At 41.6% G+C, this 16,713-nt stretch overlaps 1 protein-coding gene across 1 annotated transcript; it reads right to left on the bottom strand.

Moving 5' to 3' along the window:
• Positions 1 to 3,053: 3,053 nt before the first annotated feature.
• On the bottom strand, positions 3,054 to 6,380 carry LOC311061929 (zinc finger RNA-binding protein-like). The gene is made up of 5 exons (XM_084080639.1): positions 6,242 to 6,380; positions 4,748 to 4,932; positions 4,086 to 4,205; positions 3,615 to 3,777; positions 3,054 to 3,117 (listed from the first exon to the last, which is right to left on the bottom strand). The coding sequence occupies exons 2-4, from the start codon at positions 4,892 to 4,894 to the stop codon at positions 3,769 to 3,771; spliced, it is 276 nt and encodes a 91-aa protein (XP_083936765.1). The 5' UTR covers positions 4,895 to 4,932; positions 6,242 to 6,380; the 3' UTR covers positions 3,054 to 3,117; positions 3,615 to 3,768.
• Positions 6,381 to 16,713: the final 10,333 nt, after the last annotated feature.

Below are 16,713 nucleotides of genomic sequence, written 5' to 3'. Positions count from 1 at the left end.
ATTTGGGAAGATATCTGAAGGGTCCATCTGCAGTCTGACGGACGAGACATAGAGGGCGCTGTCCCTTATTTTTTAACTCTATGCTCTGTCCCCATAAGATGTTCTAAAAACGAATTAACTTGAGATTCTATATGTGAATATAGTATGTGAAATCATTATGGACATATTAAACATTAAATTAAACGTGTGTTCCAATGCTCAATAATATACTTTTCCATTATTAACCGTCTTGGTTGATGGGGTATGATTTGGGAATCATGACATTTTGCTAAACATTCGTGGTAAAATATATACAGTATAAATAAAAGGCCCTGTTACAATGTTGAGCAGAAACAGGAGCACATCTAGCATAAGACTGAACTAGAATTTTCACAATTCAGGGCAATTGCAAAGTGTGGTTGCGCCGACGCAACCTTATTGTTCTGATCTGAGATATTGTGAGGAGACAATACCCTGTGTATATAGAGTAAATGGCATATCTGCTTTTTGCAAACAGGTTGTAAATACTCAGAAGACATTTCACGTTTTCCCCACACTTATATCATGATGTCATGTTTTGTGAGTATAAGATTCAGCACCTATTTTTCCCCAGCCTGATAATAGATATTAAATACCTTGTAATGTACTTGGGAATGTCTCACCATATAATACATGTGGAACCATTAGCCTACGATACTTGTCGACCTGGCTAGTAGCTGGGTTGAAGCCATACCATTTTGTATATTGTAAAATAGATACTCCCCAGCATATCAGGCACATAAATGTTACTGAATGGTGTCAATACCACAATGAAAAACTATTGTTTAGCCTACATTGTGACAGACTTGTCATCACCAGGCAGGAGTTTTGGATAAGCTCTAATGTCTATGTAGATTGCTTCACAGTTTTACACACAGTAGAGGGATTGAAGTCCATTCCATCCAGCAGGCAGAGATTATAGTCTGACAACACTTTCAATTACAAGCTTTGACTCTTGCATGGATCAAACCGTTAAGTGGATAAGTTGGTCAAATAAATTAAAACACCAGATTGTAGAAGGCAAAAATTATTGTCAGTTAAACAAACAACTTTTGTGTATTATGTTCATATGTGTATGGGCTTAGGCATTAATGAGAGGTTACATTCCAAAGTTTCACTTTTTGTTCAGCTTTAGTAGTGAAAAACCACACACATCTGTATTCATTGTAAATGTTAAATACATGTGACTAAATACATTACCAAACATATAGATTCACTTTTCAACCACATGGTAAAAAGAATAATAAGTAGGGACAAAGCAGATCAGATATAGTTTAAAGTATTTATTAACACAATTGTATTATTGGTACCTTTACTGTAAGCAACACCATCAATATATTTGGTATAATGTCCTATCAATTATTGTTATTATAGTTGTTGTTATTATGATTATATATGTAATAATAGTATGGCTATATTTTATGATTCTATATATAGGTTAATTATAGTTATTAGTGATAATTATACAATTATATATTATGGTAACTATTACAATGCCTGTAGACAGTTTATTATTGACAGATATATTATTGATGCTATAATGATTATTATTACTACTATTACTGTTATTATCCAAAATTATATTCTAACTTTTAAGTAAATTCAGCCAATTTAGGAGTGCACGGGGAAAAAAATCTTGGTTTTGGTTATAAGCCCACTTGTTTCTATGATGAAAGAGTAAGTTCAAATGTGAATATCTTTCTGTGGTTTTGTCTGCTCCGCGGACGCTATTGTTAAATTAGTTTCGGTTAGTTTCCAGCAGGGAAGATCGACGGACACGTGAATCCCGCCCACTACATTTGTTTGGGTAAAGCGCGGCCTGTTCCTGCGCTGCCGTTTTGAACTGATACTGACATAAGGAAGGCTTTACAAGCTGCTTCTTGTATTTTTACACGTCAGTTAGAGACAAGTAGGGAACTGCAGCACATGTGACCAAAGTCAGCGGGTGTTTTTGTTTTATATCGCGGGTGGGATGCAAGCAGCCGTGCTCGTCATCAACTCCACTTTCTCACAAACGTATCTCTTCACACTAGATTCCAAACGTGATTTTGCAACCCGGTGATTTATAACTAGTTGCGTCTTCAGTATTATGTGAGCTTGTAGATTAGCTGTTTTCACCGTGTCGCAGGTTCAGTGTGTGTGTGTGTGGGAGAGAGAGGGAGAGGGGGAGACAGAGCGCTCTGGCCACGCTCAAGTGTCTAAAGACGGATATCTCGTGTTGTGTTTTATACCAAAACAAAAAACGGTTGCATCCCCACTCAAAATGCGCACCTGCCCGTCGGGCAACCAGATAGCAAACTTCACCTGCCCTACCATTTTATTTACCTGCCCCGGGCAGTCGGGCAGGCGTTAGTGTCAACCCCTGGGTGACTTACAAGGGATTGCACGTTTGTCAATCACAATGAAGTACTTGTGAATCACACTCTTCTGGGTACCCACAGCAAGCAGATAGGGTTGAAGGCTCTCTGTGATGCTGTCCAGATGCCCCTGGACACTGGTCCCAGTCTGTGAAAAGAGAACTTTATTAGAACTTGCTGTTAAAATTAGTCACCGTTTGCAAACAGTTTAGAGCCGGATCGCAATGGGATGTTTTGGTCACGATTAGGTAGCCTCCAGAATCACTTTTATTGCCACAATATGCAAGATGAACCATATGGACATTTTCTGCTGTATAATTTATATTCTGCAAAATGTAAAGGACCCCCCAAAATGATATGAATTTGGCCGCGGACCCCCATCTCAAAATATTTTGTTCCATGGACCCCCAGAAGCAAAGATTTGAGTTATTGTTCGCTTTAAAAGAATATATATTTTCAAAAAATAGCAGATCTACAAGCTCATAGCGCGGCACTCGGTGCCGCACTATGAGCTTGTATATCTGCTATTTTTGAATAGTCAAAGTGTAAAATAATGCTTTTTAGCTCAAATGAAAAAGTGACACAGGCGCTTCCTCAGGTCTTAGTGGGTAATGCAAGGCAGTTGAAGAGCCACATACATACATACATACAGCCACATATACAATGGCCTCACGACACTGGGTTTCTGTGGTTAGCTGGTTTTCCTCACAGACGGGAGCTCTGTCGCCAGCATTTGGACCACCTGTAACAGTGTAGAAACCACATATACTGCTGCAATACTTTCCAGTGATATGCATTTACTATAAGGATCCATCTTCACAGTTGCTAGACAGTGGACTGGGGGAAACATGACATGTTGCACTGGTTCTTCCTGTGTGTGTGTGTGTGTGTGTGTGTGTGTGTGTGTGTGTGTGTGTGTGTGTGTGTGTGTGTGTGTGTGTGTGTGTGTGTGTGTGTGTGTGTGTGTGTGTGTGTGTACATGTGACTTCCCCCTTAAATTCTAGCTACAATCAAAATCACACACCCGTCAGTGGCTGAACATTTCTTCTCTTTTTTTGTCCCTCTGACAGGGGCCACCCATTGTGGGTGGAAGGGGTGTACAATGGGTGGCCAATCACAGTGCAGGGTTTGAGGGGTACAATGGGTGGCCAATCACAGTTCAGCAAATGTCAATGTCCCAACCTCACATATAGGGACGGCTACACCGCCCAAAAATAATTCAGAGGACCCAGGACCTACCACAGGTCCCTGAGGCTGAGGGATGGGCATGCCAGGCCGGACCCCCAAGAGACCGGGCGGCCCAGGGGGCCCCTGAGGATAGCCTCCGTCGGGCATACGGCGTCTGTCATCCCAGTGGTGCTCTTCTTCCATGCGTCTCCAGTACATGTCCTCTTCATAACGCCTGGAAAGTTTCAGCAGTTTGGGGAAGAAAAAAAAAACAGTGACCTGGGAGTTCAGCAGATTAGACATGGATAATGTCCACTGATGAACCACTTAAACCCTATATACTTAGTCGACTGGGATCACCCAGCGGTCTATACTTGGTTCCCTCCCGTTTTCCCCTCTACATCAAATCTCCGTGGAAAATACATCTGCACTAAAAGCTAAAACATGACTTGAAGATCAGTTCTTATCAGCAAGCGACATCAGCCAAAGATAATACATTAGGCATAATAACACTTGTGCCTGCACCTATGAAAATGTACCAACCTTGTACTGCAGTCGATGCCTCCTTCCCTTCAGATGCATCTCCTTCGCGTTGGGATGGTTGAAACTGCATTCACACAGCTTGCAGTGGAAGCGGATGACTTTGCCTTCATCGTTGCGGACCTAAGGAGATGGGTAACACAAAATGTTCAATTCCCTCTATAGCAGTGGTTTTTAACTTGAACTCTTATAGGATCCAACAGCATGGCTCCAATGTGGAGTTAATTCTGTGTAGCGTGCATGCAAAGTTTAGCACTGATCGGTCCTGTGGTTTGTGACACACAGACCCTCTCATAGACAGGTAGGGCCGAGCAACGCCGTAAAAATACAATTGTACTCAGAGCCAGTCTTCATTTTAACTCTTTTATACTTGTGTTTGATGGAGTGCAATATAGAACGATTACATCCCCACATCCACAGCACTGGCCTTCCCCTCTGGTTCATGGCCAGTGGGGTTTGTTAAACAAAAAACAGCTGTCTCCCTATTTGGGCTGCTGCAGTTGTGCACACTTTTTTGCCTTACAAAAAAAAAGGACAATTTAACAATATCATTTATACTCACAAAAATAACTGATCTACAAGCTAACAATGTGTCGTGATACGACGTGTTAGCATGTAGATCAGTTATTTTTGGCAAGCAACACCCAAGTGAACTGTCAGAATACCTCTTCAACGTAGTCGTGTCCAACAGGCTGCACGTCGTTCTGCAGTGCAGCTAGCGCCGCCGCAGACAGCCAATCAGAGACATCATTCTTGGTCTCTGGGGCAGCCATGGAGGGTGGCGTTGGCTTGGATATCTCCGCCGCCTTCATCTCATCCGCTTTCGCCGTGGTCTGCAGTTTGTTTCCTCCTGCAAGGGGTGAAGGGGGAGGTAGGGTTCTTTAGTCTCAGACCATTGCTATTGGGCACAAACCCTCTTCCAATATTTCATAAATTGCCTATTTAGTGGCGAAAATAGGCGATGCAAGGTGTTGTGAGTTTGCAGATGGCATTGGATGAAGTGAACAGCCAACAAATACGATAAAACCCGAAATTGTGTCTCCTAATGACTTCATCCTTACTGCTCCAAAAGACCACAGCTAGAGAAGTTATTATTTGTAGCAGGGCCTTATTTTTCAACCAAAAGTTACCGTAAACTTACCATAGACATTAGTGAACACCCAACCTCTAATCGTAAATACACACAAAAAATGAATTGATTAACCGATAAGAATTTGCAAATCAAAATTTTGATCATGCAAAAACAAACAAAACATCACTATTAACACACAATCCCATTCAAAGATTCTTAGTATTGGTTTACTTAAAACTGTGACATTCCATTTTACATTTTACTGAGGAGTCACTAGTCCACAGATGCTTTGACTAATGGACAGCATACAAATGCAATAAATCACAATAATAATAAAAAAAAAGGAAAACAAGGATCGTTTCCATTTGCAAGGGCCAGGAGTGAACTATTGGCCATTTGACTGCATGGTTAAACTAGGTTATACACTTGTTATTCTACAAGGCACAGAACTTCAAGAAATGTTAGGTTTGGAAACGCACGCCTGGTCGCCGTCCATCACTACACAAGTTGGCAGAGACTTATCCAGACATTGGCATGTAGCCTTTGAGTGCAAAGCACGCTCTGTGAAACCAGCTTCACTCTTTATTAGTGATGAGTGTTTGAACCACTTTCAACCTGGTGTCCCTATTTTGGGCACGTCTTCATTATAGGTGCAAATTGTCCAAAAAAAAATGTTTCATCATTTTTAAAGTGAAAATGGAAGTCGTTTTCTTTATTCATTGTGTGATAAGTACATATAGGGGTTCAATGACTTAAACCCTATATACTTAGATGGGTGTGCAAGGGGTCTGTAATTGGCCCCGTCCTTTTCTATCACTCATCAATCTCTGCCGATCTACAAGCTCACACAATGCCTCGTGACGTGTAGTGAGACGATTTTTGTTTTCACTGAATGTTTGCCTATTACGACAAGCCCCGAATAGGGACGCTAGGATTCATGTGGTTGAACTGTTTAAATGCAGAGCTATACTAATCAAACAGGAATACAGCAAAAACACAGTACAGAGCATAATGGCAACAAGGTGAAGAATGAAGTCATTGTCAAATACCGCCAGGAGACGTCAAAATTCAAAGGGGACCTACTGACCGACAGAGTGGATCTTGGGGGCGGAGGCCTTCTTGACGGGGGTGGGGCGGTGGAGTTGGCAGACGACAGACTGTTGCCGAGTTCACTATGTTGACCGGCTTCAGGTAGGAGGAGTTGTGAGGAGGAGGTGCCCATGGACAGGGACGAAGAGGTGGTGCTGGAGCTGCCCAGGCCAGAGGAGGGGGTCTTACTGGGGGCGGCCGTGGTGGAGGAGGAGGTCTGGGTGACCACGCTGGGCTCCGTGGAAGGGATGGGTTTCCCTAGCTTGAGCCAAAAAAGGGTTGGACAAGGTTTGTGGAGCTGCCTCTGGTATTGTGATCATGGACATCATTAACATTTTGGAAGTATTTTGACAAATACAGGGGGATCCCAATGTTGTGGTATATCTTGAAGACCAAGCCCATAGCAAGTTGCTGTACTCTGTCCTCAACCCTAAGCCATCCAATCCTATCAAAATGATCAGGGGTTAGATGGGTTTTGTAATTGAGGCCAAGAAGTAGCCTTACAAGTTTGTTTTGGGATGTTTGGAGCCTTGTTTTGAAGGCCTTGGAGGTGTTGTGATACCATGAAGTACATGCATAATCGTAATGACCTTGTATGAGGGCCACTGCAAGAGTCTTCAGGGTATTCTTACTGACTTTACGATCAATACTCCGCAAATAGCGTGTTTTTTTGTGGACCGTTTTGATCGTTTTTTCAGCATTTTTGTCACCAGAGAGGTCAGCCTCCAAGATAGAGCCCAGGTAGGTAATTTCGTTTTTTCTTTTGATGATTTCATCACCCACTTTGATCGTGAAGCTCTCTGCCTTTCTGAGGTTAGGAGTGGACCCAAAGAGGATGCATTCCGTTTTGCCCAGGTGTAATGAGAGCTTGTTGTCGGAGAGCCAGATGCAGATCTTGTTGAGTTCAGAGCTGAGAATTTTCTCAACCTGCAGCCTGTCCCTGTCCGAGACTAGCAGGGCCGAGTCATCTGCGAACAGGAACAGGTTGCAGTCGCAGGCTGAAGACATGTCATTCACATATATCAGGAACAGTAAGGGTCCTAGTATACTTCCTTGGGGAACACCACAAGTCACTGGGAGGGGGGGGGACTGGGTGCCGTTTACTTCCACCACTTGCTCCCTCCCTTCCAGGTAGGATCTCATCCAGTTCACTGACGTGTCATCAAAACCTAACTTAAGATGCTCTCTACATGTTCAAAAGGTCATGGGTTCAATCTCACAAACAGCAGATCTACATTTTGAACATTCATGGTTTGTGTTTTCTGAATTATGTTTGAAAGTTTTAAACACAAATCTTTCGTTGGGGCCCTCCTGGCACAACATCTATTCAGACGGGGGTCCAAATGCATATCAATGTAGGGGGTCCTTGACATGAAAATGTCTGATTTATACTTTGTCTAACAATGGTGTCGCTTGTCAAAAATAGCAGATCTACAAGCTCACACAAAGCGCCACTAGCCCACGGCTTCAAGTGGGTGACGATGTTATCACAAGATAAGAGGAAATAACCTACAGAAGAGACAAATCTTTCCAGTGATAACATGGTAACAAGAGTCATCAAAAAAGTCAACCAAAGAACACGTTTTTTTGTATAGGATCTCCTTTCTGGTCAGTAAGAATACTTTGAGGACTCTAGCAGGAAGACTCATCCAAGGTCATTTCGACTATGCATGCTCCTCATGGTACCACAACACCACTAAAGGCCTTAAAAACAAGGCTCCAGACATCCCAAAACAAACTAGTAAGGCTACTGCTTGGCCTTATACATCTACGACTCATCTAACCCCTGCTCATTTCTCTAGGGTCAGATGGCTCAGGGTTGAGGACAGAGTACAGCAACTCTCAATGGGCCTGGTCTACAAGATACACTACACCACAAAGACACCCATGTACCTGTCACTCCACTGATCACGTTCAACCCAGATTTGGCACTAACAAGGGATCTCTGCTTTGCCACAAAAATGTGGAATGCCCTACCAAAAGTCGTGAAGGAGTGTGAAACATTATACTCCTTTCAAACCGCTGTAAAAGAGTACCTACAGATGGCTGCAATTCGAAACTGGCCCATGTAAGAGTCAAAGCCTAATAATAATAATAACACAGAGTATTTCTACACAGCAGTATTTGCACTTTTACCTGAGTAAAAAAACTGTGAGTACTTCAATTCAATTCAATTTCAGACCTAGGAAGATCCATAACACAATAATACAACACCACACAATAAAAACAGAAAATAAAATGAATTAAAAAAAAACTGCAAATATCCCACATTGTTGAGTTTCTGACATACAGACATGTGCGCCAATGGTTCCACAGTCTAGAGGTGAACCTGACAGCACTGCGTGTTGGGTCCGTTATTACAGTGATTATGTCATTTACTGGCTCAGATGCTCTACACATAAACCTATACATAAGGTTACGTAGCACAGCAGAGCAGGTGGGTACCCCAACACTAACAAACATCTGGCTTGCACTGGAGCTTCTTGGAGCTCTCAGCAGCAGCCTCATGCAGTCATTATGGGCCACTGTAAGGCGTCTGATGCTGCCTTGCCTGTAGCGACTCCAAAGGTGGGCAGTATACAGTGTTGTACAAAAGGATCTAAACAGAGAGATCTTCACAGGTACTGAGCACATGCTAAATTTGCGACACAGCATGTTTGCTTGGGCATACAGCTTACGCCGCTGCCTATAGATGTCCTTGTCATCTGTTAGGTCATTGGAGATAATATGTCCCAAATAAGTAATCTCACTGCACACACAAAGGGCAGTGCCAGCCAGATAGAAGTCAGGAAAGGTAGATTGTCTGTCTTCCGTACTTTGGACAATCATGACCTTACTCTTTTTAGCGTTGTATTTTATATTAAAATCAAAGCCATACTGTGAGCATATCCTCAGTAGCTGTTGTAGCCCAGCACTATATGGACTAAAGATGACCAAATCATCCGCATACATCAGGTGATTAATTAACGAGTCACCAACTCTACACCCTGTCCCACATGCATTTAACATCAATGATAAATCATTCATATAAACATTAAAAAGGAAAGGAGAAATAATTCCACCTTGACGGACACCATTGGTCACATGAAAAGGAGCAGATATTGACTTCCCCCATTTTACTCTCTTGTCTGGTGAGCATACCAGAACACCAACATTCTGACAAGAAACTAGGGACCCCTCTTTGCGTCAGTTTTAAGAATAACCTTTCATGATTAATGCGGTCAAAGGCCCTAGAGGCATCAATAAAAGATACAAACATAGTAGAATTCTGCCTACTATATTTATCTAAAATCTCTTTAAGTGCAAAAATACACAAATCAGTGCCATGTTTTCGTTTGAATCCAAATTGGTTATCAGCAGACATGATCAACCTCTCAAGTCTACTCAGTAGAATTGTCTCTAGCACTTTGGACAAGACGCTGGCCAAGGCTATTGGTCTATAGTTATCTGAGCTGTTTAACTTACCCACTTTGTCTTTAATGACCGGCACTAACACAACAGAGAGCATAGAAACAGGTAAAAACCCATGAACAAAAACATAGCAACCAGAGGACACAGTTTCTTACTGGCTAGCTTAAGATGTTCAGCTGTTATCTTATCCAGACCAGAGGCCTTATTATAACCTAGCTTCAAAACTGCTTCATGAATTTCAGCAGGAGTAACAATCACCTCATCATTAAAATCTACATTTTCCACTACAACCAGATTACTTTTTACACAGTTGAACAGCTCAGAATATTGTTTCTGCCATAGCTGTGACATTTCATCAGAACCACTCACTCCATCTATATTTGATGGAAGAGATGTTTTACAATTGTCTATCATTTTAATTTCCTTCCAGAAATCATTCACATTATGCTTTTGTAGCTTCTTTGCCAGTGAATCTGACGTCATTACATTCTCATTTCTTTTAATAAACCTAAAGGCATATTTAAAATGAGCATTATTGTGTTTTTTTATACTCAAACAGAGGGCCATGTCTACTTTTGCCAGACTCAGACCATCTTTTAAAAGCCATTCTAGCCTCTGCATGAAGCTCTTGGACGTGATCGTTCCACCCTGGCTTAGCATTACATGCTTTTGGACTATGTTTGATGAGAGGCCTGCTGGAGATACAGAGTGACTCCACAATAGACTCATACAAGGTAGATAGCTCTTTACAGTGTTGAACATTTCTGCAGTTCATGTCTCGACACAATAGAGCATCTTTTGGCACCTTAATATTACCTAGCAAGGCATCAGAACTATTAACATATTTATCAAGATCTCTCTTGTTCAGTTTAGCCCAGTCAATTTTCCCTGTACTTAAGCTGTTATCCACAGGCAACAACACTGGTAAATTGCCCGTATTTAACACCACACAAAATGGTATGTGGTCAGAGGTAGCCATATCATAGACAATCTCCATTTTATCAATAGAGTCATGTGCATCTACTGTACAGAGACAATGATCAAGCCAGGAAGTAGTGTGCCAAGCCTCGCTAATATAAGTATAGCTCTTCTCAGGCAAAAGTACTTTGCTAGACAAAATCAAACCGCTGTATAATAAATGCCATTCTGCTAAGATACTCATCTTCATTCTGATAGCATTCATATGGTGTGTAGACATTCAAAATGATTCACTTATTGTCGCTACAACACAGTTCAATTCCGATTGCCCAGTCCACTCCTAATCTAATGACATTAACCAACTGCTCATATGTTTTGTTCCACAGAGTGGCAACTCCCCCTGGTATCCTCCCTCGTACCACTTTAGAACACAGGTCGGTGGTGGATTCCCCCGCCCCGTGAAAGTCCTTATGGATGGAGTTAAGACCTTCCAGGTCTTGTGTGTCCAGGAGACCTTCCTGGACACACAAGACCTGGAAGGTCTTAACAAAATGTCTCACAAAATGTCACACCTCTCTAACAGTCTGTCCACAACAATACGGCGTGATTTATCAGATTCACTGTGGCCAACACGCAGCCCTCGCGCATTGTAAGATACAACTGAGATGTTCGTGTTCATAGACAGTTACGTTTCATCCTGGCTTAGTGCCTTCATTTTTACCACAATAAAGTTTAAAAGCTCGTCTTCCACTATCACCTTCCCATCCTCCGTTTTGTAAATATCAGGTTTTAAACGAGGGCAAGCAGAGCCACCACCAGCACGCACCCCCCCGCCATCCTTCCAACCACAATGCTATGGGTACATCATTATATTGTATATAGTATTGGTCCATCTGTACCTGTAATGCACTGTGGCTGGAGGCTTGGGTCTGTTAATAGATCTATAGATCATCTGTACCTGTAATGCACTGTGGCTGGAGGCTTGGGTCTGTGGAGCTCGTCACAGAGCCACCCCCCTGATAATATCACAGAGACAGTTTGTTTATTTTTGGACCACAATTCTTATATGAGACGATTCTAAGATGACCCAATGTTATTCTCCATAGAGAAATTACTTTAGGACCCAGGGGATGAACGAGTGACGTCAGGACTTCTGTACTCTATAGTTTGGGAGTAGCAACACAACCTGATGTTGCAGCATATTGTTGTCAACTACCACAGGATGTCTGACACAACATCTGCATTGTAAGTCCTACTAATATGTCAAATAGTATTCATTGAGTTCTGTGTCCCCGTCTCTCTAAACGTTAGTGTAGTGAAAGAGTAGGGTATCATACCAGTACTTGTACTTGCTCGCTGTGGGGCCTGGAGCTGTGGTAATGGGCAGCACCAAATCCTGACATCCCAGCTGAAACACACAGTAGGAAATGCACAAGGCACTGAAGTTATTAGCATATGACACTATTGTAACCGCCCATGTAAGGAAATGTTTGATTTCAGGGACGTGCTGGGCCCCTAATTTAGCATGGGAATCAAAGATAGAGAGGCCTGCAAGGTGTGCGGCCGGATTTCTTACTTAATTTTGGCCGTTTTTTACTTAATTTCGGCCGTTTTTTTTAAACGGCTGGCCTGGTCGGCCTGGAATGGAGCGGCCTTTCTGGAATTGGCCCACATTTCCCAGTGGCCAACACGCCCATGTTTGATTTATTTTCATCTGATCCCTAGATTAATGCATTGCTCTGACCCAGGGATAAAATAAAGGGATTAAAGCTAAATGCACCGTCCTAATTTACACTTTCACCAAAAACGTCATAAAGATAATGTGATAAAACACACATGACACAACACAGATGTTTAAACACATATATACAGAATATTATGTTATGTGACTGCTGACTGCTTGATAACTCACCATTATGAACTTGCTCAGGTGGTGATTACAGGTAGTTGCCATAGTAAGCAGATCTTGACGCCTTGAGAGTGAGAGCGGGTTGACACACACACACACACACACACACACACACACACACACACACACACACACACACACACACACACACACACACACACACACACACACACACACACACACACACACACACACACACACACACACACACACACACTTTATTATTGTATTATTGTATTACATGTTTTTCATTTTCCAAACAAATTATAAAAAAAAAATGAAAAAAGTAATTGAAAAAACACGGTCTCCTCACGTATTAGGAGGACAATATCAGTCACCAGAACCCAGGACGGGTGTTTCTGATGAATCTAACATGGTTAAAATGGAGTTTGAAAGTTACAATGGGTTTGTATAGGAAAGGGGCGTGTCTGATAAAATGAATATCAAATATCTAAATACTGAAGCAAGCAACTTAAAAACTGTCCGGGGTGCTCCCAAAAGCTTGTACTGTATGCACAAGAAAAACACAATAGAGTGTGGCGGGGTACCCTAAGCTGAAAGACAAGATTACAAAAATAAGAGTGAGGAAGAGAGAGAGAGAGAGTGTGTGTATGTCCCATACAACTTCCTGTTATATTAATAATAAAATCACCCTCACTCTGTACAGTAACACAAGCTACAGTCAGCAGCCAGTTAGCTAATAGACTGGACAGGAAAGAGGAGCAAACGGCTAGCCTGGCTCTATCCATGTAATAACATTTGCATCCGAGCACCTCTAAAGCTCACCAATTAGGTTGTCTTTTTTTGGGTTTATTTCTTATAGCTTGTACTTTCACCATCACCTGATTCCAACCTAACCTTTTCTGTTAGATTAAGTTTTGTCATTTCATGCTTTATTCTTCAACAGGGGATTACAGTGAGACATGAAACAAGGGCAGAGAGGAGACATGCAATACATTATAGGAGTTGGATTCAAACTCGGTACTATATGGCTCACAAAGAGCATAATTATGTTCTGAATCACCATCAGTCACACCTCACTCCCTAAACTTAAGCTATTAAGTAGTTTACAGGGGAGGAAACTCACCAAACATGCAGTCTTGTATTGCTGTTTCCTTGAATGGCTTCTTGCTGCTGCAACGCTTGTCTTTCTTTCCAGCCCAGTTGTAGTGACAGGCCAAGGCGTTAGTCAGAGCAGTTTCCAGCATCCGTCTGATCAGGTTCTCTGAATTGGTGCCTCCTACCAGAGCCAGGCCAGCAATCTAAATCAGACGAGAGAAACAAAAACGGCCACTGCTTTAACTGTTGTATTGAGCTACGTTCTGTGGGACATACGTTACAAACAGCATAACAGCAACTCTTATTTCATACACAGAGACCAACTTTGTCTTTACACACTTGATACACTGATTTTCCAGCCCATGGTATTCAGTCAAGTTCATGCCAGTCGTTACGTTTAACCACTTTAACCCTGATGTCACAATGTTGGTCATGTCAATATAAATGTAAAAAATATATTTGAACAATTTCAAAACTTTTCCATAAATAGCAGATCTACAAGCTCACTACATGCACCGTGACATGTTTAGCACTTGTAGACTAGAATTATATGTGGTTGAGTAGCTAAAGGGCAATAACTAACCACATTATTTTCCCTGAGGAAATGTGAGCAAGACCGCACTGATATTATCCACATTTCAAAAATGAATGCAGTTCAGTCTGTCAAATAAATGACCATCTTTTGACGGACTGATTCATTCTTCAGCAATGAAGAATGAATAATAATAATAATAATGAAGAATTCATTCTTCAGCACTTCAATGCCTCATTGAAGTGGTCTTCATTGGTTCATTGGTTCATCTCTGGACAGGTCCTTTACCACCACAAGTACTTCAGAGAGCATTGAAGTCATCTTCTGTATGGCAATGTCTTAAGAAAAATGACATTGAAAAGTGTTAAGTGAGAATTGAAGATAACCTGCAAATGACTCATGAGGAATTACACTAAGTCTAATAGACTTGCCTTTCAAAAGCAGCCTGGTGTCATCACCGTGCATCTGTGTGGTTCCATCTGTAAAACACAAACATTCATGAGACTTAATCACTGCACACATTTTGAAAGGTTATTAGGCGTGTGTGTGTGTGTGTGTGTGTGTGTGTGTGTGTGTGTGCGTGCGTGCGTGCGTGCGTGCGTGCGTGCGTGCGTGTGTGTGAATATATTCTGATAGTCATTGTGATCAAGTGTTTATTCAGTAACAGGGTCTCCCCTTCCCTACAGCTCTTTAGTAAACAGAAAAGGCAGTTTCAGTATCCTATCAGGAGAGAGAACTCATACAGATGAATTGAATACACAGGACCACAATGGAAACAAGCCCTCAGGGCTTTTTGTTACCCTTGGCTTTTAGCATTATTGTATAACTGTGCCCCTGTACTTTGTTCAAACTGTTGATAAAGTATTCAATCAAAGAGGGCAGATGAACAAAGAAGAGAGCAATCGTCTTGTTCTCTTACCATTGCAACCATGATCAGGCACTGACTGCATGGGGTCAAACTGGGGGCACTAAAGAAGTCTAGAGATGCTGTAACATTTACACATAAAAACACGACTAATGCGATTTGATTTATCTACAAAGATGTTACTTTAAATTTTCGTAGTACATTGGGTTCATTAGAGAGGAATACAATGGCATACCATTTTGTGCACGTTGTGGGGGTCCAAGGGGGGTGTACTGCACCGAGCCGCATCCCATTCCCCATATCCCTGTAGAAACAAAATCATTAGTTATATTTCACTATAGAGCACCGAAGTCTGACGTTATTTACACATCCTACCTGGGTCTCGTTTATTTCCCCCCATTCTGAATCCCCATAGACGTATTTAATATTGAGTCAAATAAGAACTGTGTTCCAAAAATAAACAAATGATCCCGGCGGTTTTACTCTGAAGCATCAACTGACGGTGAGAAAACACTAATGTTACTTCCACCAAATTAGTTACATTTTCACCAGAAACAGACTGTATCAAATATGAGTGACTGACTATCATAAACGATACAGAACCTCCTCCCTGACAATATCGCCGGGACAGTTTGTTTATTTTTGAACCACAATTCTTATATGAGACGATTCTAAGATGACCCAAAGTTATTCTCCATAGAGAAATTACTTTAGGACCCAGGGGATGAACGAGTGACGTCAGGACTTCTGTATTCTATAGTTTGGGAGTAGCAACACAACCTGATGTTGCAGCATATTGTTGTCAACTACCACAGGATGTCTGAACACAACATCTGCATTGTAAGTCCTACTAATATGTCAAATAGTATTCATTGAGTTCTGTGTCCCCGTCTCTCTAAACGTTAGTATAGTGAAAGAGTAGGGTATCATACCAGTACTTGTACTTGCTCGCTGTGGGGCCTGGAGCTGTGGTAATGGGCAGCACCAAATCCTGACATCCCAGCTGAAACACACAGTAGGAAATGCACAAGGCAGTGAAGTTATTAGCATATGACACTATTGTAACCGCCCATGTAAGGAAATGTTTGATTTCCTTTCAGCTGATCCCTAGATGTAATGCATTGCTCTGACCCAGGGATAAAATAAAGGGATTAAAGCTAAATGCACCGTCCTAATTTACACTTTCATCAAACACGTCATAAAGATAAAGTGATAAAACACACATGACACAACACAGATGTTTAAACATATATATATACAGAATATTATGTTATGTGACTGCTGACTGCTTGATAACTCACCATTATGAACTTGCTCAGGTGGTGATTACAGGTAGTTGCCATAGGTGCCAGTAAGCAGATCTACAAAGGGTCAATGGAAAACAAGTTGTGACAAAATGTATACAGAGTGCTCCATCTAAAAGCATGGTGTTCTACTACACATAATTATTATTGTGACATAACATTGAGGGTGGAGTTTTGTAGTGAGCTGGTGTTGATCTTGGTGTTATATCTGAAATGCAACACATTTTAATTTACATAACATGTCTTCTGTTGCATGCATGATGCCAGCTCGCTCCTCACAAGAACAAACACACATGATAATATGGGTTCAACTTACTGTTGTTTGGATCAGGAGACAGCAAATTGTTTAAATAGCCCAAGCTGCCATTCAATGAATCTAAAAAGGTAAACCAGCCAGTGTGAGAATTGAAGATACTGCACATTGTGTTTAAACAGTTATCCAGTTGATGTTTTAGCATCGATAGCAACATAC

This window comes from Gymnoscopelus microlampas, assembly GCF_963454915.1.
Source record: "Gymnoscopelus microlampas genome assembly, chromosome: 15".
NCBI classification, from domain to species: Eukaryota; Metazoa; Chordata; class Actinopteri; order Myctophiformes; family Myctophidae; genus Gymnoscopelus; species Gymnoscopelus microlampas.
Note: the sequence above shows the minus strand (reverse complement) of the source record. Positions and strands in the feature narration are given on the sequence as shown.

What these genes read in the sequence shown, in the direction of transcription:
- LOC311061929 (XM_084080639.1), bottom strand. Translation starts at nt 4,894, where the DNA reads ATGAAGGCGGCGGAGATATCCAAGCCAACGCCACCCTCCATGGCTGCC. An exon ending in GACACGACTACGTTGAAGAG is followed by an intron (nt 4,206 to 4,747) that starts GTATTCTGACAG and finishes CCATCTCCTTAG; the next exon opens with GTCCGCAACGATGAAGGCAA.